Raw genomic sequence first — 21828 nt, 5'->3', positions numbered from 1 at the left:
ATTTTGCTAAAGTGGGTTGCAATTTTTCTATTGGCAACATAATGAAATATTATCTAAATAATGGTATGCCACTGTGTGTTTTCAAGTAACTTGTTTGTTACAGAGGACTAGAACTAAAAATTTGGAGTGTGGTTTCAGCTGAAACGTCACTTTTCTGTTTATCTGTCAGAAGGTTGCATTGTTTTTTTCTCCTGTTTGTTTTTTCCTTTTGGGCATCACTACTTATGGGATGAATTTTTTACTATTTAGCATTAGGTATATCATTTAAGAACAGAGGCTCCATAGACATAGTCAAAGGAATTTCCAGAATCCTATTAGACTAGATTCACAGTCTCCATTCACATATTCTTTATGTGCCTAAGCTTCTAACTTACTTACCTAAATAAGGTACTGAAACTTAGATGGCATTAATACCTTCTTCATTTTCTGTTATAGTAACCAACTTCATCTGTTCACTACTCTTAGATCTGTTTTCTCACTTCTGTAATGTGAGTCATATTTCTCATACTCATATATTAATATACATTCTCTTGTAAAAAAACCAGAAAATTGCTTTTGGTTGTCTTCATTCACCTCTCTGTTCTTAATCTTTGGTCATCCCATTGGAAGTGTCTTGTGAAACAGGTAAAGCTGTTAAAACATGTCATATATTCATCATCTCAAAACTTTGTGCCTGTGTAGTAGTAAGAGTCTCTAGGATAGTTGATCATTTAAATAATAGCTAATTCAATGTTCACTGGTTATATCTATTCTACAGTGAGTCCAGGAGTGTACTAACTTTTGTGAGGTGAATGACTTACCAAGTGAGCACAGGAGCTGTTTTACTAGATCAAACTAGTGTTGGTTCTAATTTTGTACCCAAAACTTCTGTTTAAGAAGACTAACAGGCAATATAAAGGGAAGTGAGGGAAAGCATGATCCATTTGGGAAGATCCTTCTGAATTTACGTCCTGAAGCCTCAACACTGATGGATCCCGTGGTCCTAATCCAAAGGTTATTTAAGGCAATGAAAGAATTCCTCTGGCTTGAGAAGAGTCAGTATCAAGCATTATGGCTTTTATGGTTTTGGTTCTATTTTCACTTGGTTTTCTTTATTTCACATTAACCTTAGCATTAGGGCCCTTCAATTTGAATGCTTTTTCACTTTTGAAACTTGATTTTCATAGGTATGTCTGTTCCCAGCATGTACTTTATTTCTATTTTGGTTGTAGTGTTGTTTTTTTTTTTTTTAAATCAAGTCTTTCTCTAAACACCTTGTTTTTCCCACATTGTGTGAGTGAGAAGGCATTTTCTCCCCTGTGGGATCCATATACTGACTCATTGTATTAATTGGAAAAGTAGTTTGTCTTTAGATTTCTAGTTTTGTGTCTATTCCTTTTAGATTTAGGTTTCTCTGTTAAGTCCATAATAATATAAATATTTTCCTAATCCTGGAATTGGCAGACGTCCTTTGGATTTCTATGCCAGGCTTTCATATTTTCAATAATGTGACCCTCAATAAAGAGGCAGCTGGATAAAGTCATAAAACAAGCTCTAAAAAACATAGAAAACCACATACTTTAATTTGCTGTCTTGGTATCCATGTCTAAACCAGTAACTCTAAAACTTATTGCACTTAAAAAATGGTACTGAAAATCATTAAGACAGCATGTCTGCAGGGTACTCTTTGATTTCTGTTTATGCATAGTAGGAGACTGAGGTTGGAGTGGAGGATTTGGGAAGTTTGGCTTTGGAGTGGTCAAGGCTATAATCTCTAAGCCTGCTGTTACTGGACTCAAGTAAGTGGCATTTGATCTATCGGTGTCTGTAAGCTGAAGGATTGATCTATTTGCAACAGAAAATACACACTGACATTTCTGGTGTGCAGGTGTACTCTTCTGAGAAAGGCAGATCCCTACCATGAGAAAAGTGAGTCCTACAAATCCATCTTTAATGCCAATCTTTTGTGGCCTGCACAGGTGAAATGGCCTGGTACTGCTGGTCTCAGATAGACTGCTGAACAGGGCATAATTTTGAACATGCAACAGAAGAGCCTGTATCAATGCAGAAATTTAAACGTAACATGTATTTGCAGTGTCCCTTGGCTGTGTGCAGAATTCTTTCTCCCTACTCCATCTTACTGCTGTGAGCAATACAATAATCTTCTGTATATTTTTTCAGAACTAAATCTAAACAATTTTGGCAAATGTACCAAGATTTACTGACTTGAGGAAGCACTTTTTTTCCTAAATTAAAGCTGCTAGATATGTTTTTTAACAGAACACACAGAAAAATCAGGAAATTCCTCTGTTGCTCTCTTCTCGTTTTCTAGATAAATGAGAACTAACATAGACTGAAAGAGAAAACATACTATGGATGAGCTTTGTGGTACAATGGTGACACCATATTGCAATGCTATATACACTTGTAATAGGTCACTGTTCACTGCATCCATTGTACAACTGCTACTCAGCTATATCTGATAATATGGTACTGACCTTCCATATAGATCTTAGCAGACAATAGGGGCTTTTTAAGCCAAAGTATTAGGTAATTTGTTCGCCATCTTGCTAACATTGCGAGTCATTCCTTACAATTTTTTTCAGCTCTTTTCCAGTATTCCCATTTCACTTTAGTCCTTTGGTAAATTAGACTTGTTTAGACTTTTCTTGAATATTTCCCCCCATCCTGTCAGGTCTGCCCTGAGGAAAATTTATACAATGTAGAGCTTAAGGTGTCTTTAATTAAATTTAAAGATTTTGGTATTTTTGGCTTTGGTTGATTATTTTGACATATGCAACCATCCAACTCTGTGCTACAGATCGATTGTGCATTATTTTACTGCACTTGGGAAATCTTTTCAGAGATGGAAATATAAAAAAGCTACATGGATCAACTACAGTTTTCATGATTCTTATGAAATAGAATAGAAACCACATTAAATGGCAGCATCAATTGGCAATTCAGTTTTCCTTTATTCTTTTTCCAAGACTATGCAAGATCACTTATTGTATATTTTGTTTAACAAGTACAACACTATACTATCTTTGTGTGAAAAAAATTGTAATAGCATTTGGTCTTTTGCATGTTGTATTTTTTCACCCTCAAGAATTATGCTAAACGCATGGATAGCTGGGGTCAACCAGGGTGAAGAAAGCTCAAATATTCCACTTGGCCTCAAACCATACCAGCTGTGCTCCTTTTTTCTCATTAGGCTCAGGCTTTTGGCTTGCACAAGCTCTTCCCTTAGCTTTTGCGTGCCTGCAGTGCTGAAGCTGGTCAGAGTCCTGTCACTAATTCCCAGGACTCAGTTTTTTCTTGCTTTTACTCACATGTGTAAGATTACAAGGTGAGTAGGGAAGGTGGCTGAAATCCCCGGGCGGTCTAGGAGCCCGAGGGAAGACGAAGTCCTGGATAGACAAGAAGAAGCCTTTCTAGGGCTAAGTGTGTGCCGCTAACCTAACCAGCGCTGAGTGACTTGGCTTTGGGTCAACCTTTTCAGCAGCATAGGCTGTTGTGAAAGCAGCCTTTCTTTACCCTTAAAGAATCACTGAAACTCCTTTGCACAGCGATAATCATAGTGGGCAGCTCAGTGATTACCACAGCAGAACTGGCAGTTCAAGTGTCTTCTACTTCAGGTTAGCTAATACATGGGGAGCAAACACACAGACCGAAAACCAATGTAGTGAGAATTAAATGCTTTGAGATGTTTTTTCCTAATTCAAAATTTCATTTCATTTGAAAATCCTACAGTAGAGACTGTTTTGTGTCAGACAGCATCTGCCTGCTGTACACGAGTGTTGTCGTGTCAGGAAGCAAAGCGATGTGGAGAGGCGTGGGAGTGAGGTTTTGCTCCAAGGCATGTTTTTTCCAGTCTGACCAACCTGCTGTGCAACTTCACTCCTCTCTCCTTTCCCTCTCAAGTCTGAGTCCACAGTCAGAACTGATCCTGCATTTATCTGAAAGAGCTTTCCCATGTGGAGTTATGAACAGCATGAAAGTAACTTCTGCATTTTTTTACGATGCTGTCATGTGTTTGGAGATGCTGAAACATCTTACAGAAGTGAGAATAAAGGTAGCATATTCAAGAAGCATTTAAAAATAGGCCATGCAGTCAGAGCTTATTCAAGAAGTAATCTATACTAAAAATGAAAACAAATTAGGGTACATGAATATTGTTAGGAATAACATTTTGGCACGCCAACGTTTCTGAACACTTTCAGGGTCGTATCTTTGCCATTCTTCCTTAGGTGGGAGTCCCATTGAAACTGGTGGGAGTTGTGCCTGAATAAATCTTTGACCCATGCTTTTCCCTAATATGTCTTTTTTTTCTTGAATGACCTCCTGGCAACCTTGTTGGTAAGTCATTTGTCATGTTTATTCTCTGAGTAAAAAGTGGCTTCCATCTGTTCTTAATCTGCGTTCCCTTTAACTTCTATTTTTGCCTCCTTTTTTCTGTCATCTGTGTTGCATTGAAAATAGAGTTTCTGGCCAACTTTATTTATCCCCATGTAAGGGGTTGTAATCATTGAAATAAATCTCTTGGCAGACTTTTCTTTAAGCCTAGACAACCACAGTCATCAGGCAAAAATAAATGACGGGGGCAACAGCTTCAAATAAATTATTGAAGTTTTTACTTAGATGCCACTCTCCAGACTGGCTTGGCTAATACTTTCTTTTTTTGCTCCTAAGCTCTTCCAGTTCCCAGCTTTACAGGCTGGTTTTGCTCTTTTTAATTCTTTACCTTGTATTTTCTGATCTAGTCTGTCCCAACAGCTGTTCATTTTAGGCAAAGCACATGTGTGTGGTGTGTATACTTCTTTCTGACGTGTGTCAGTACATACATGAATTCTTAGGTTCTCCAATAAAGTCTACAGTAGTTTTGGTGAAAAAATGGAGCACTATTTGGAGAAAAAGTAGGAGATTAATTACTACAGTGTTTCCTTCTGATAATGAATTTAATGTTTTTTTGCTATTAATGCTGATTTCTCACCATGCTGCTACTTTTAAGATAGAAAAACTCAGCTTCTTCCAAAGCACTTTTGCAACATGTGTTCCTCTCTTGTGGAAATGAACATATTCCCATTCCCTCTAGACCATTCAAAGACACTGTTTGATTTGGCTCTCTTTTCCTGATTGGGAGGGTGAAGAAGAAGAAAGAAGGCTCCTTCTCTGAATCCTTTGATCAGCAGAATGAAATTTAAAATTGAGGCTAGCTCTATTTTTTTTTTTTTTTTTTTCTGTCCATGGGTGAAATATACTGCTTTTTCAGAAAGTCTAAGTAACTGGAAACTAGGCAGAAGAAACACAGATGGAGCTCAGGTGAAAGCCATGGAAATCCATGCAGGAGGTTATGCAGAGAGTTTTCAGAACAAGCTCCTGAGAGCTTGGAGACCCTTACTGCTCCTGAAGGCACTTCATGACACTTACTCACTATAAATCAGAACTGTGGATTTGAATCCAGGTAGAGTTTAGACTTAAGCAGTTCCCTTTCCCTTTGGAAATGATGTTAGATATGATAAGGTGGTTCATGAGGCAAGTTATTAGTAAACCTGCTTTATTTTTCTCATACTCCAATCACAGATTGACATCTATCACATGAGAACTAGGCAAGGTTAATCATCAAATCATGCTAATTTTTATTGAGCCAAATTTTGAGGTTCTCTCTAATTTTAACTGATTATTACTGTACTCTTTGAGGTCAGCAGAAATAAGGGCTAGCTAAAAATTCAGTCCACTACATCATCTCATAAACAGTACTTTTTCCTTGTTGAGCCTGGTAGGAGAGCTCATTCTGAGTTGTACTTATTCACACTGACATACTGAAAAACTGAGAAGCTCTTGTTAGATACAGAAAATGTATGATATTTTGGATGCTGAGCTGTGTCACAAAAAACTGTCAGTATAAAAATTCTGTTTTCTCAAGTAAATAGAAATTGCCAAGAGTTCCACTTAACCAGCACAAAGAAACGTAGACAATCGGACCAACTGTGTGTGTGTGTTTCAGTACAAATATTAAAAGTCTGGAAAAACAGTATTAAAACTAAAGTTAATGGTTATAAATGAGAATGTTGATGTAATAGGCACATTAGAAACTTAGTGGAAGAAAAATAATCAATGTGACAGGCACGTCAGTGACCAATTACATGGGAAAGGCAGGTAAAGTCACGCCTGTCAAAGAGAAGATTTTTTTTGTCTTGAAGTAAACAGAGTCAAACCTCATAGATTAACTACACCACAAAAGCAAAGAGTTCCTCCAGATTGAAATTACAAGATTAAACAGGAAAGGTAGAACTGTAGCACCACAGGACTGCAGTATGGTATTAGGACTGTAGTACCAACTGTCCTACCTAAATAGTGGCATTGCCTGTGACAACCTAAACAAGGTCAAATGGGGCATTGAAGAGGGGAAATGCAATAACAGTGGGAGACATTATTTACCAAATTGCTTTCAGGTAAATGGGCTGGGTGTGTGTATGTGATTCTGACTAAAATTTTAGGTTTTTTAAATGATTGCTTATACAGAGGCTATTTGTTTATCTTGAAAAAAAAGAAAGTAATTCTAAGTAATTCTAAATAATTCTAGGACCTGGTCTTAGACAGTGACAGAAAGACCTTTTTCAAAATACAGCTAGAACCTCTGTGTGAGAGCAACTAACGTACTTAGATGCAGTATTTTTGAAATAGCAAAAAAGGGGGGGGAATCTCCCATGGCAATGTTTAACTTCAAAGAGAAAACTACATAAAAATGTTAAAACTATTTAAAAAGAAAGAGAGCCAAAATTTAAAATGTTTATAGAAGTCATGCAGATTGTTTAAATATGGGAGCTCACTGCAAGCTGACTTCCAGAAAAAGGCTTTAGAAGACCAAAAAAAGGTTTGCATAGCTAAACAGCAGGGTGAAGGAGTAAGAGGATGTCTTTTATTAAAAGGACTTCTTTTATTAGCAGTAAAAGGGTTTTCTTCAAGTTAAAGTTGTGCCTAAATGAGGAAAATAAAGCATAAACAAGTTAAATGTATAAACAAAATAAGGAAGGCCAAAAGAGATTTTGAAGAACAACTTGGCAAAAACTACTAGTAAAGCCATTCTCAAGCTGTCTTTAAGTAGGTAAAATCCTGGCAGAATATCTACAGGACTAGTAAACGATCAAAGTAGGGAAGGTATTTACAGACATGCCCATCCTGGCATATTTCTCTGTCAAGAACAGATCAGAAGATTTGTCACTAATAAAAGCTTTATTAGAAGGGATTTCAGAAGAAACTGGCAACAATGAACAGTAAAAAATTACCAGGACCAGATGGTATCCATGCAAGTTAAAAGAACTAAAGTACAAAACTGTCAAGCTAGTAATGATGGTGTAATGCTTAAAAGTTTCCTGGTCTGAAAAAAAATGGAGGTGATAAATATGACACCTAATCTGAGAAATTGGCAGGAGCTGCAGTACTCTCTAGGCCTCCTTCTAAATCATTAGAATTATGGGTAAGTATGATAAAAAGGGGAAGAATCAGCATAGCTTTCATAGAGGAACCCAGAATCTCTAAAATGTCTTTGAAAAAGGTAACTGAACATACGGACAATGGTGATCCATTCGATAAAAGCTAGGTGGTCTTCCAAAACTCCTTTGAGCATGTCCTTCATCAAAGGCTCTTGAAGAAACTTAAGTATCATAGGATAAGACATACAGGCCTCACAGTAATAACTAATTAAAAAATAAGAAACAAATAGTAAGAATATATTGTCCATTTTTGGAATGGAGGGAACTCATCACTAGAGATCCAATGAATCTGTAAGAGCCTGTGATGTTCAGCTTACAAATGTTTTGAAAGATACAGGCAGGCGAGGAGATGCCAGAGGTAGCAAAGTTCACCAATGGTACCGACATTATTCAGGGTAGGAGAAATGCAAAATTGCTGTAGGTGCTTGCAGCAACGTCTCATGATACTGATGGACAAAATTAATCACTAATAAATACAAGATAATACATATGGGGGTAGGTCTTAACTTATGTATGCAGGCATGACTTGGAGTTACAATTGCTAGTTCTAAAAAAAACCAAACCCAAACAAGCACTGTGTTCAGCAGAGGACAAAAAAGCAAGCAGTGTTTGAAAACTTTTAAAAATTGAATAAAGAACAAAATAGCAAACATCACCATTCTGCTACACAAACCTATTGTACACCCAAATCTTGATTTCTGTTTGCACTTTTGGCCTCTTCTTAGGAAACAGACCTCTCAAAGGGTAATCAGAAGTCTGGAAGAGCTTGTCTGGAATAGCTTCCATAGAGGTCACAACTGTCTAAAGTTGGGCTCTTCAGTCTGGGAACACAAGGATGGAGGGAGGATCTGTAACAGCATGTGCAGCACAGAGAAAGTTAACGAGGAAAGACATTCCCCGTTTACCAAATTGCTCACCAAATGCATGGTGCACCTGTTATTGGTGGCAGGTTCGAAACAAGCAAGAGGAAGGAATTTTTTTGTACAATGCATAGCTGAAATGTGAAGTTCACTCTCGCAGGGTGTTGTGGGTGCCAATAGGTTACAGGCATTCAAAATGTTACTTAACAAAATTCATGGAATTAAAATGCAGTTAGGGCTATTAAAAACTATGACCTCAGCTTAGGAAGCCCCCCGAGCTGCTGCTTTTTAGAAGCTGGGATAACATCCTGAGGGAGCATCAGTACACGCTTGCATCTTCTACTCTTCCCTCAGCAGCTGCAATTGCCTGCTCCAAGAGAGAAACTGCAGGGCTAGGTGAGTCTCTGATCTCACCAGGTGCAGCCATTGTATTTGCTTTAATGAAATATGACTTACCACACCGTTCTTCATGCAACTGTTCCTATTTATTCAGATCCATGCTTTACTTTACTTGTAGCTCTGTATTAAAAAACCTCCAAACAAGGGCTTTGTTTGTTAGCGTTATTCAGTGATGGGGCCCTGACTGATGAGTGGGGAGAGGATGTGACTAGGAGGCCTGGAAATTCACCCCTCAGCCCCTGCCCTGCTGTGTCAACGTCTGCTTTGCTTGTGTTTCATGGCCTAAACAACCTCTGTTTGTAGGGTGGAGGTGATGACTGCCTTATGCAAGATCAGTGCCTGTACGGCAGAGTCCTCGTTGGCTGGACTGCAGTGGTGGTACCTTTTTTGTCCAGACAAACCGCATTTTTTTATTGTTGTTATTTGTGGGTTCCTTTCAGAGGGGCACTGCCTACATCTTCCCTTTGTATCATCCTTGCTCTTTTATATATCCTCTTTTGCTTACTACTGAATGTTTACTGGGTTAATGCTGTGTTTCTTCCATTCCTCCTCACCCCAATATGTGACCTCTGAAGTAGATGGTCCTGGGAAAAGACTTTATCCATGCTTTCTAGCTGTTTTATTTTTGTTTGAAGCAGATTATAACTGGTCTTGAGGGAGAAGACTTGGGTTTACTAATTGTTTGATTTTAAGCATTTTGCTACCAAACTGGCTTATTTTGGTTTTAAGGATTTCTTTATTCCTATTTTTAAAATAGTGCAATGCATTTGGAATAGACATTGTAAACATGTAATTCTTAAGTGCTGGCATTGTTTTGTTTCTGGTGTGATTTCAGTGGAATTATTTCTGCAAAATTTTGAGAATACATGGCTACATCCCATCTCTGAGAGTATTTTAGGAAGTTTCTGTCAAATTGATTTTGCTGATCCTCTTCCTTTGTATTTGTTGCACCCAATTCTGATTTTCAGAAAATTGGAGCAAAATTACATTTATTTCAATGCAAATGTGGTAAGGTCTTCTTTAACTTTGTTCTTTTTTTTTTTTTTCCCCCTCTTCCATCTTCTCAGAGCAACATTTAAGTCAGCTTTTGTACTTCAAACACAAGACTAGTCCCTTTTGATTTTAATGGGGTCATATCTCTTCAACAGTTATTAGCCCCAAGTCCTGAAAATAACTGGGTGTATAGAAGAAATTGTAAGTCTTGAGTGCAGAGTTGAAGAGAGGATGTAGAGAAGATTAGCCAGTGTGTTGAAGACCCTTTGCAGCAGTGGGCAGGCTGCATAGATCTGTGCTGCTGCTTGCATGAAAAGCGTGTGCTCTCGTACGAGTCCAACATTGTAAAACCAGAAGAGGCCATTTTGATAATCTACTACAAGCTATATGATATCGACCATCAGCATTCCTTGGTTTCACTTGTTTGAACTAGGTATGGTTTTTAGGAAAAATGACTAATTTTAGTTTTAAAATTGTTGTAGTAGGAAACCCATCAAACCCATGTTGGCAAACTGTTAACTGTTTTAGGCAGTTTTTATCCCATTTAATATCCACCTTGTTGATTTTTTTTTTTAATTGTTCTAGTTTCTCAGTCAGAAATGTCACACAACACTAGATAAATGCCTATGACACATGCCATACACAAAATGGTGTACAAGCCACAAGCTGGTGATCTCAGACTTAATAACGTGTTACGGACTCGCCTGTTGTCAGGAGTGTAGCAAAGAGAGAACGCCCATTTTGTGTCCAATGAGGCAGAGCAGTGGGTGTGAAGTCCTTGATTCCCACTGAAAAGTGACTGAAGGCAAAAAATTCTCATGTGATCACTGCTGTCAGCCCTAACAGGAGCATAGGGACAAACACTGAAACATTTTTTTAAACTATCAACAGAAACTTGCCTGGTTGTTTGTGTGAGGCCCACTGAAGAAAGATACTCTACCACTATCACCTCCTGCTTATCATTATTTTTTTAATTTAGCTTCCTATGTATCACTGATAATTCTGGAATGGCTTGAATGGACAATGTGGAGCTAGAGTTTAGCTGAAGGCCAGGCCCTGCCTTGCTATCACAGGATTTTGGTAAGGTGAGATAACAGGAAAGAGCTCAAGTGAGAAATTGTCTTTGGAAGTCTTTGCTAACAGATTTTTGGATGCAGAAGTACCACAAGAAGGGGGAAAATGAGCATTAAAGTAGATCTGGAAATAGATCACATACTATAATCATATTTTGTCATATAGTTATGCTTTTCTGATAGTCATTTCATATGGTACTGAAAAGTGAATTTGTTTGTAATAGACAAAATGTGGATGTTGAGATCTCACTATGGTAGGCTATGTCATAGCCTAATTATTTCTTTTTTTTTTTTTCTCTGTAATTTCCTTGTATAGGTGGAAAATGTTCGGTTACTTGATCGTTTATCTTCAAGAAAAGCTGCACTGGGAACCTTGTATTTAACAGCTACCCATGTCATATTTGTGGAGAATGGTTCTGAAACTCGTAAAGAAACCTGGGTATGAATTTTTTTTTTTTCAGTTAGCTGTAAGTGCATGGCATTTTATTGATGGTAATTTGAAAATAACTTGCAAAACAGTTTAAACGTAGTAAATTAGTTCATATGGATGCTTTTATAACTTCAGAGCATGTGAAATTTCAGCATGGTAATTTTTTAAAATTTTCAATGGGTTCTGGATATTGCAACACAGTGAGAGGAAGAGAAGGACCTTCAATGTATGAATACCAGATGTGATTGACCAAGGAACAGCTGCTGTAAACCACAGCATTACTCCTATCATCCAGGAAGAACTGAGGAGAAATGCTTTGAATGTGAATTAATACCTTGGCTCAGTTAGTTCTTGCCTCTCTCCCTGACTGCTTGTGCTGGATCACTGATTTTGTTTTAATTTGGGGTTTGGTTTTTTGGGTTTTTTTGCATAATGTAGTATGCTTTGTTATCTATTTTGATGAATCTATAACATATGTTGCATATATATATATATAAGGGTACAAATATAGCTCTGGTGTCATATGATTTGAGAGTCATTTATGTAGCTTGATTATGAATCCTTTGTCCATTTTTGTACCAACTATTAACTCCGTTCTCTTTTGGTCCCGCTATTCCCCTCCTGATTTTTATAGTAATGTTTCACCTCATCTGATACAGTATTTAGAATTAAACCAGGACTACCATTCTGCCCATGAGGAGGCCCAACATTTTAGCCTAAACTGATGCTGGTTCATCTTTTCACTGTGCAGATAGATGAAAAGAGCTCTTTTTCTGACAACCGCTAGCTTACACTAAAGCAAACAAACAAAAAGCTTTGGATAGCATGACCAGGCTAATGTTTGAGCAGCTGAAACACTCCAGAAGCGGTTCTTTGTCTGTAGGTGATGTATCAGGCGCTGCTTGAGCCTGAAGCTGGAGGGAGGAACAAAACTACGAGAGGAGGAGTGCGGGGATTTTCCAAAACAGTAGTGGAAGCTATTGTGCCTGCCCTGGCACATCATTATAAATAATTGTTTTTCCTCCTAAAGATTTGAATCACTTGGCATAACCGTTTTCAATTCCCTCGCAGGTTCTTCACAGCCAGATTTCCTCTATTGAGAAGCAGGCCACCACTGCCACTGGTTGCCCGTTGCTGATCCGCTGCAAGAACTTCCAGGTCATCCAGCTGGTCATCCCTCAGGAACGAGACTGCCATGATGTTTACATATCTCTGATACGTCTGGCACGACCAGGTATGGGAAGGAGATCGTCACAAAAGTCAATCCTCATCCTGAAGAGAGAGAATATAACAGAAGAAATGCAGCTGTGCATGTCTGTCCTTTGCAGGTTAAGAAGAAAGGTTTCATTAGAGATGTGTTACGAGAGAAAAGGTCTCTCAGCAGACAAGCCTATTAAAATAATCACTTACGGAGCAATGAAGAAAGCACACTATAACAAGTAGTTCATTCCATAAAGTATGACATGAACTTTTGTTTAAAATAATACTCTAGGGTATCATGGGCCATAAAATATATTATAATGTTATTTTATGTCTAACTGTTGTTTACTGTATGCCTTGTGTCAGTGTGAATTTAGGAAAATACTGACAAGTCTTTAAATCCAGGGAACTTTCACATTCCTGCTGTGACAAAAAACTTACGATATATTTAGTGGTCATGTCAAGATTTGACTTTTCCCTTTCTGTGCTGTGCATAAATTTCTTAAAATCAGTGAAAGGTTGCAGCAAGTAGTTTATTTATTCCACTGGACTGCCTGTGTTCGGTCTATTATTATCTACGTTTTGAATGTGCCCTTTTTGAATTTCTGAATTCAGATCAAGATCCTTTTGAAAACTTTCCTCTTTTCAATGGAAATCCAAACGTTGCGTCAAAGTCCAACATCTGATCCTCTGCACTGTAGCTGCTCTCCTAAGGACCAGCTGACAAGGCGTCTGGATTGTTCGTGTTAAATGATAACTGCAAAAATACACCACCAACCTCTGTCCTTTACTATTACTTTAACAGTATGCAAAGAAAATGTCTACCACATTCTGTACAAAGCTGACAACATTGGCTTTAATTTTTATCTTGCTAGGAGAACACCATTTTTATCTACTGGGTGGGGGGAAATTGCACAGTCAGCCAGCACAGCTACTGAACATTATTAAGTACCTTCCATAATTACAATAGTAGTAGTAGTAGTAGTAATATGTAACTGCAGCAGGTGTAACTTGATATGCTAGGTGATGCAAGATGAAAGTAATTAGAGAAATCTAAAAATAATGAGACAAATTCAGTCAGTGGTTCTGCTCAGGTAAATCTGGATTAATTCCACGGACCTCAGCTGCAAGTATGTGTTCGTGCCTGCTGGAAGGAATGTGATTCTGTAATGCTCTTTCCCTGGAGCCAGGAGGTGTGCATACTGCTGTGCACCAGAACAGGACACTTTGATACAGGCATACAGAATGACAAAGGGAAGAATAGCTGTGGACCCTGCATACAAGTTCAGTATGCAATGTACAAGAAGGTTCGAACGAAGATGTAATAAGAGCACCAGACAATTAGCTCTTTGCATAATTCAGCTGCACAGTAGTTTTCCTTCTCCAGCAAACTCCCCAATCTTCATGTGAGGCAGGATAAAATCTTGCTTACTTAAATTAGAAGGCTCCAGTTGCAAGTTGAGCCAAATGTATCTTGACGGTGCTCTGCAGTGTCATTTTGTCTGGGCACAAAGCTGTACTTTCTTTAGGTAATACAGTTACTCAGCATTAGAAGCTATGTTTTACTCCATGAGGAGAAAATTTGACTCATTCAGGCTCTATTTTCCATTCTTTGCCAGTTCTTTTCGTTCATTCCACCATAGGGGAACCTGAGTGAAGCCCATGTTGTGTACTGGCTTAATACATTCTATGCTATCTGATGTCCTAGTTACACTAAAGGAGCAAAGTCGTGTTTGATTTTATTCTTGCTAGTTGTTAATAGCATTTTAATAAGGTCAAGCTGTCAGCTGAGTTTGGACTTTTTGCTTAATTAAGCCATTTTGTGAAACAAGCTGACCATAACAGTTATTACAGGTGTAATAGCAAGACTGCAGATGCTTATGGCAAAATAACTGTGAAAGATTAGGGAAGGTCCTATAAGTACGGGCAAAGTGGTGATAACTGAGCTTTAAGGCACTGACAATTAATACTTGAACATTTTTGTTACCACCTATAGATACCATCATGTAATAACACTTGTAATGTTGAGGCAGACATCAGTCATAAATAACCTGGTCATATTTTAGTAGGTGGATTTTAAAGGCTTCCCATGTGCCTGTGAATAGCAGATCCAGTTGGAAAGAAAATCCAGATGCTTCTGACAACAAAGCAGTGAAAACAAGAGCTCAGATTGCTACCAAAAGCACTTTTTATTAAAAAGAGCTCAGATTGGATTTATGGATTATGCTAAAACTTTATGTTAGCAGATGAAAAATAAACCAGACTGTCTTCATAATCTGTGCCATGACAGAAATTTGAAATCAGAGAATACAGAAAGAGTTTAGACTGTCAGACAATGTGCAAATCATTCTTTTCTTTCTCCTTACTCACGACTTTGTTGACTTTCAGTACTGTCCTGACAGAGCTAACAAGAAGTTTTCTTTCCTTTTGCTCATGCTTTTGTGTGTGTATACAATCAATTTAATGAAATTTTAAAAAAGCAAAATATAACTTAAATTAAACCTTTAGAAAACATAATCAAAATCAAAGTAAAGACTTTGGAAAAAGGTGGGAGGCTTATTATTATTAATATTGTTGTTGGTTTTGTGGTTATTATTTTTATAGCTGTAAATTCCTTACTGCAGTATTCCAAGACTCTGCTTATTAGTTTTATATATTATTAGAAAAGAAAGCATAGTGCTTAAATTTTACTGATCTTGTTAAAATTATATTATGGAGCAAGAGTATCAGTGGAGAACTATGAAATCAGAGAGGACTCAGCTTGTGATTTACTTTACTTCAGTTCTAAAGTTAAAAACCTGTTGGTCAGAAAGTTTTCAGGAACTTAGAGCAACAGGATGAAACATACCCTTGTGACATAAAAATATCTTAAGTATCAATGAGAACGTGAATTTCAAGCTATATGCTGAATAGTTATTCATATCAGTGACAGCTGACATTTAATGGCAATGGTGTCTGGCTGCCATTGGTCACCAGGATTAAGATCCTCTTTAGCATAAATACAGATTTATTTAACTCCTAAAAAAAGTTAAAAACTCCAGCACAAGAAACATTTTTTATATGGTCCTTGACCACGGGTGACAGGTGGAATGGCTACTTAAACAGTTTCATGGTCATGATAAAATGATTGATGTAACATATGCTATTTTTATGCTATTACAACATCCATATTTTGAATACCTTGGCTAATAATTCAAGGACAGAATTTTGCAGTCCACAAAACTAAGATTTCATTGAATCTGTTAGAAACTTCCCTATTTCGGGACAAAGCTTTCTGAACTAGTTCATTTTTGGAAGATTGTGCTGCGTAGTCCATTGTTCAGATCTTTTGTCTTTGCCACAGTATAGAGGTTACGTTAATAAAGGGACTTCTAAGCTACTTCTGGCCAGCAAATTCTTTTGCAGAACAAGTGCTTATTCTGGCACTGACCAGTTTTCTTTGATTGAAAGCATATGTCCTGGTTTCGGCTGGGACAGAGTTAATTTTCTTCCTAGTACCTGGTACAGTGCTGTATTTTGGATTTAGTGTGAGAATAATGTTGGTAACACACTGATGGTTTAGTTGTTGCTAAGTAGCGCTTACCCTAAGTTAAGGATTTTTCAGCTTCTCATGCTCTGCCAGCGAGCAGGTGTACAAGAAGCTGGGAGGGAGCAGAGCCAGGACAGCCGACCCGAACTAGCCAAAGGGATATTCCATACCATAGAACGTCATGCTCTGGATATAAACTGGGGGGAGTTGGCCGGGAGGTGCTGATCGCTGCTCAGGCATTGGTCAGCGGGTGGTGAGCAATTGCATTGGGCATCACTTGTCTTTTCTTGGTTTTATTTCTTTCTCTTTTTTTGTTATCTTCCTTTTCATTACTATTACTATTATTATTATTATAATATTTTATTTTATCTCATTTATTAAACTGTTCTTATCTCAACCCACAAGTTTTACTTTTTTTCAATTCTCCTCCCTATCCCACTGGTGGCAGGGCAGGGATGGGAGTGAACAAGTGGCTGCATGGTGCTTAGTTGCCAGCTGGGGTTAAACCATGACAGCATATGAATTTTGTCTTTGTGCCGGGGAAAGCTTTTACAATTCAGTAGAGGAGAGGTCTAGCAGAACAGTATATTTAAAGTAGCACTACTACTTTATTAAGGCACCTATATTGCAACATATGCAAATAACAGAAGAGCACAGTACTTTCAAAGTATACTTGAAAACAGTTATAAACCAGGATATGTGCTTTTGTATAGCAAAGCATACTATTTTAAAAGAAGCTACATAAAGGACAATACCAAGTTCTGCTTTTAAAGTGTGATTTCAGGATAAGAAATCTGAAGTGGTTTACTGTGTGTGTTTGTTTGCTTATTTTTTTCAGTGAAATACGAAGAGCTGTATTGTTTCTCATTCAATCCAAAATTAGATAAAGAAGAACGAGAACAAGGCTGGAAGCTTGTGGACCTCAATGAAGAATATAATCGGATGGGTATTCCCAACAACTATTGGCAGATTAGTGATGTAAACAGAGACTACGGAGTGAGTTGTTGTGATTTTTCTGTTACAGAGGCTGTCTGTAAAGTAAATCAGCAGTCTGACTGTGGAGTACCATAGTGCTTAGCTGCAGGATCCCTTTGTGCTCAGTGCTGTACATACATGTAGTAAGGTGCAGTTCTTCCACTCTTTCACATAAAAAGGCACGTAGAAAGTGGAAGAAAGGATGTGCCTTCATTTAGCACATGTGGAAATGAAGCACAGAAAACATGTCCACAGTGTTCTAAATGTTAGTGCTTGGCTGCCTGGGGAGAAGTTTAAATAATACCTAATATTATGTGTCTAAATGAGCATTTTCCTAACATGCAGGGTTCTATAAAATTACTACACAGTCATTTTAAGAAAAAAAATTACTTGAAATATTGAATTTGGCAATATTTTTTCCTCACTGGCTATTCTCACAAACCTTTTGAAGCCTTCGTGATTGACTGTTAGTGGTTTTCACAGTTATCTGACAGGTCATATATCTTCCTAGTTGCCTGCTCTCCTGCCTAGTTCAGTCTTATGTGACTGAAGTCCCCAGAATGTTAATTAATTGTGAGAAATAATAACCAAAGTATTTCTGAAGGAAGTTTGTCCATGCACTCCATTGGCTCTGCTGCTGAAACATATCTGTGTCAAGGAAGGCCGGTGAAGTTCTCCGAGAAAACTGAATGTGCTGTCAGGGTTTGTTTTCTTTTTGTTAAAACAAGTGCAAAAAAAAATGTTTGACCTCTTTTAAGATAAACTGTAGGAAAAATGGCATAATAAATAAAACCCAGTTCACCACAGCAGCATCTGTAACCACAAGCCCTTCCTTTTCTTTCTCCTTCATTATATCTCTGACAATCTCAGAACCTAATTTCCTCCCGGGCATCCTAATTCCTTTAGTCATCTCAGAAGGTCCCAGGGAGATACTGGATATCCTTTTGACCCCAGCTAGAATGCCACAGGCAATATCAGGAAAAGTAAGCTAGACCAGGACCCCATTTGTGGTCCCACTTGTCTCCGGAGGAGCTTGGGGGCTTTTTTGCAGGCTCATTGGGTTCCTTTCAGAAGTGGTAGGCATTGACAGGGCTGCTTGCCTTTTGGTATCCTCATTTCATATGGATTAATTTCTTTTCTCCAAGTCCCTATTTTTGTCTTTTTTTTTTTTTATTACCCAATTTGCTGGAAAATTTAGCTCTATAGTCCCCTCCCATTGTAACAGAGGGGTGTTTGAGACCTTCACCCACTCCCATCCTTACTTCCAAATTCTGCTACAGAGGAAACCGCAGCTGTAAATACAAATTTGCTGTACATATTGATGAATCTTTTTTGGTATAAATGTATGTTAAACCTGTCTGTTCTCAACAAGGCATGAATTAACATTTGGAAATACAGCCCTTCAACCCTTCTGCTTTAGTTTTGCCATCTGTAAGTTAGAATTAATACTTTCCAGCTTCAAAGTACTGTTTTGAGAAATATCAGTGATGTGTAAACAGTAATGATGGAATATTCCCTGAGATTAGAGTTCCTCGGTATTTTGTGTTTGCCGTGGAGACGGCTAATGTTACTTGTATTTTGTAGACCAAATAAGCAGAGTTTCCTTTCACAGGTCTGTGACTCCTATCCTACAGAAGTGTATGTACCAAAGTCTGCGACTGCACACATCATAGTGGGGAGCTCTAAATTTCGGAGCCGAAGGCGTTTCCCAGCTCTTTCCTACTACTGCAAGGATAACAATGTAAGCGTGAATTTGTAGCTTTGAAGTGTTTGCTTATTTTGGCCTTGCTTTCATAATTCTTCCAGTAAGCCTTCACAAGAAGAAATCAGTGATTATTTTATAAAAAAAAAAAAAAACCATGGTTAGTGTAGTCTGGTTAGCATGGTTTGTGCATATGGGCACGTATTGGAATTATGGCTAGTTCATTAATAGGCATTTAATGCAGTCATTTAAACCCAGCTCTATCATCCCGCTAACACAAAAAAATGCGATCCCTCTATCACAAGGAAGTGGAGTAGTAAAAAAAGTCCTGAAATATGGGTGGCAGAAGAGTGAAGGCCAGTAGCAGGCAGCTTAGCATGTCGTTGGGTGGACAACAGAGCAATTTAGGATCTGGTAGCCACAGCCTGAGAACAAGTAGAGGAGGAGAAAAACTGTACTTGCAGCTATTAGAGAATCAGGAGTAGCCTTTCCAGAAAAGATCTGTGAGTAGACCTAAAAAGGATGGATGAAAGAGCGACAAAATTTTGGCTGAGCAGCATGTCATGGCTTTGTTGAAGAGACTCTCCTTGTCCGTAAGACTGAGGAGTGCCACCTTCTCCTCCCCATGACAGATATTCTCAGGGCTGAGTGAGGAACTGCCTCACATGTCTGTAACCATTTGGGAAAAAAGCTGTACCTAGACTATTTGCCCTTCTGTTTCTGGCAGCTGAGCTAAAGGAGACCCTTGGACTGGAGGATCCTATGGACAGGATGTTTTTACATTTGTGTCCCAGCCCCCTAAAGACTGGTTTAGCTCAGCTGTCATTACCAGTTAGGAGGATGGTGTCCTCTTTGTACTCACAAGGGATCTGTGTCTAATACCTCCCTCCTCCTGTTTCAGTCCCAGACAGGCAACTGCATCAAGAGGTCTTCCCTAGTGCTGGGGGATGGCCAGGACTTCCCAGGAGACAGAGCTAGTGTGGGATTGCAGGGCATCTGCTGGGTTCGCCATGCAGCATGGGAGATATTTCCACAGGATGTCACAAGCAGAAATCATAAGCTACCATCTCCATGGAAATCTTAACTTTACAGTGGCCTTTTTTATAGGTTTAAGCTTCAGAAGGAAGGAATGAGACATTATTTTGACTCCTTCTTTACCCCTTATTTCAACAGAATTCTGCTTCCAAAAAGATCTATGAATTTGAGAACAAAACAGGAGGATAGGACGATTTTAAACAGTTAATACAGGCTCTGGATAAATTGCATATTAATTTTAATATTTCATTAGGGCCAAAATTTTCAAAGTTAACCACTTTGCATAATCAACTGAGTCCACATATAGATTTCTAGGATTCAAAACACTTGGATGTTTCCAAATCTCAGTGAAAGAAACATCTCAGGGATCAGCTAGATTCCAATATATAGTGATCCAGTTTGGACGAGTTTCATGGTTTCAGCCTGAATGTTTTCCCTGTTGTGGTTGGAGTTCAGGTTAAGGTCCAGACCACCAGGATCTGAACCATTGTGTTTACTCCTGAATCCTTCACAGTTCAAAGGGCTAGCAAGAGGGTTGGGAATGTTGGAGGAAATACCTCCTTGTGAGTTTGGAGGGTGGCATGAGTTGCCAGCAAATAGAGTAATGGGCGGGAGTGGGGTAAGATTTGTGATGGTAGACATTGAACAGCTACAGTAACAGCAGGTTGGGAAGAGGTCTGCTGCATGCAGGGGAGACAAGTGCCATTCACTCAGTCTTTCATATCCAGAACTTTCCCATTGCTCTTTGGTACTGACAAATTCAATGATGATGTGACGCCTTACTCTGCATCTTACAGGGTCTGTGTCAATATGATCAGATCAATCTTTGGAAGTATCTGTTCAGCCTGTGCAATAGCAAAGCATGACCTCACCTCTTGCCCTGCTCTTAAACATAGCCCAAGAAATTTTAAAGGCATATGTGCTTATCCTAAGCAGCTGGTCTGGGTCAGGAGGAGGTGATCTCTTCATGGATATCATGGGTAATGATTCCCACTTACGAATCATAGAATCATAGAATGGTTTGGGTTGGAAGCGACCTTAAAGATCATCTAATTCCAACATCCCTGCCATGGGCAGGGACACCTTCCACTAGACCAGGTTGCTCAAAGCCCCATTCAACCTGGCCTGGAACAATTCCAGGGATGGGGCATCCACAACTTCTCTGGGCAAACCTGTTCCAGTGCCCAGTGCCTCACCACCCTCACAGTAAAGAACTACTTCCTTACAAATCCTTCCTTCCTTCCTTATGATATCTAATTGTCACTAGGTCAGCTTACCTTTCTAGTTTTGCAGTATTGGTGGTGCAGCTCTTTCTTAAGCTGGGGCTAAACATGATCTTAACCCCAAGCCTAACTTGACAGACAAGCCATTCTCTCATACTGGTGCCAGCACATCCCTTAGTCCTTTGAGCCCCCAGGTGATATAAGGTAATGGGCTCCAGCCCATACTTTCCTGAATCCTAACCTTCATCCACACCCTAGCTTTAACCTGAATCTTGAGGTCTATATCTGCCTTGTATATGGTACACTCTCGATGAGAGCAAAATGTCTTCCTTCTATTAAAATGGCAGGTTGTGGACATACCCATATGTACCTTTTGTTGTGCAAAGGAGGTGCAAGTATATACTAAGTCACTGGAATGTGTGCTGATCAGCAGGCAGGAGTCTAGATAACTAATAATCTGTTTTCAAATACTATTAATAAAGTATGAACAGGCTCTCACACAATTCAGGGTTTCTGTATTAAAGATCCATGTTTCACTGACTAACTACTGATAGTTCGAAGGCTTGGCTGAAAAAGAGCATGCCTTTTCTCACAGTAATAAATAATCTGTAGGGCAGTCTGCATGGGTGATGACCTTCAGCAGGCAGATTCTCTTCATGCATGTGTTCAGTGCTTAGAAAGTGCATGTATTATTAGCCCCTTGCCCTCTGCAAATGTAGTTGCCCTCTGCCTAACAGAAATAAAAACTTCCTTGCTCACCCATTTCACATTCTGTTCCTTCTTTCCCAGTTTCACCTGGAGGTCTGATCCTGATGGGTCTATGGAGAAACTCTCTTGCCTTCTTCAATAGCACTGATTAATAAATGTACTCCAGGAGTCAGTCTGCCTGACCCACTTCCCATGCAGTAAGGTCTTTCTCCAGAGGCAGTGCTAA

The 21828-nt window shown here is 38.7% G+C and overlaps 1 protein-coding gene across 1 annotated transcript in view; it reads left to right on the top strand.

Annotated features, from left to right (window-relative positions):
* Positions 1-21828, top strand: part of MTMR7 (myotubularin related protein 7) — a 50546-nt gene that overhangs the window by 7769 nt on the left and 20949 nt on the right. The window contains exons 2-5 of the mRNA XM_075026763.1: positions 11117-11239; positions 12302-12464; positions 16798-16955; positions 18547-18675. Coding sequence (XP_074882864.1) covers positions 11117-11239; positions 12302-12464; positions 16798-16955; positions 18547-18675 — 573 coding nt within the window. The remainder of the gene's footprint in view (positions 1-11116; positions 11240-12301; positions 12465-16797; positions 16956-18546; positions 18676-21828) is intronic.

Source organism: Buteo buteo, chromosome 1 (assembly GCF_964188355.1).
Source record: "Buteo buteo chromosome 1, bButBut1.hap1.1, whole genome shotgun sequence".
In the NCBI taxonomy this organism is placed as follows: Eukaryota; Metazoa; Chordata; class Aves; order Accipitriformes; family Accipitridae; genus Buteo; species Buteo buteo.
Note: the sequence above shows the minus strand (reverse complement) of the source record. Positions and strands in the feature narration are given on the sequence as shown.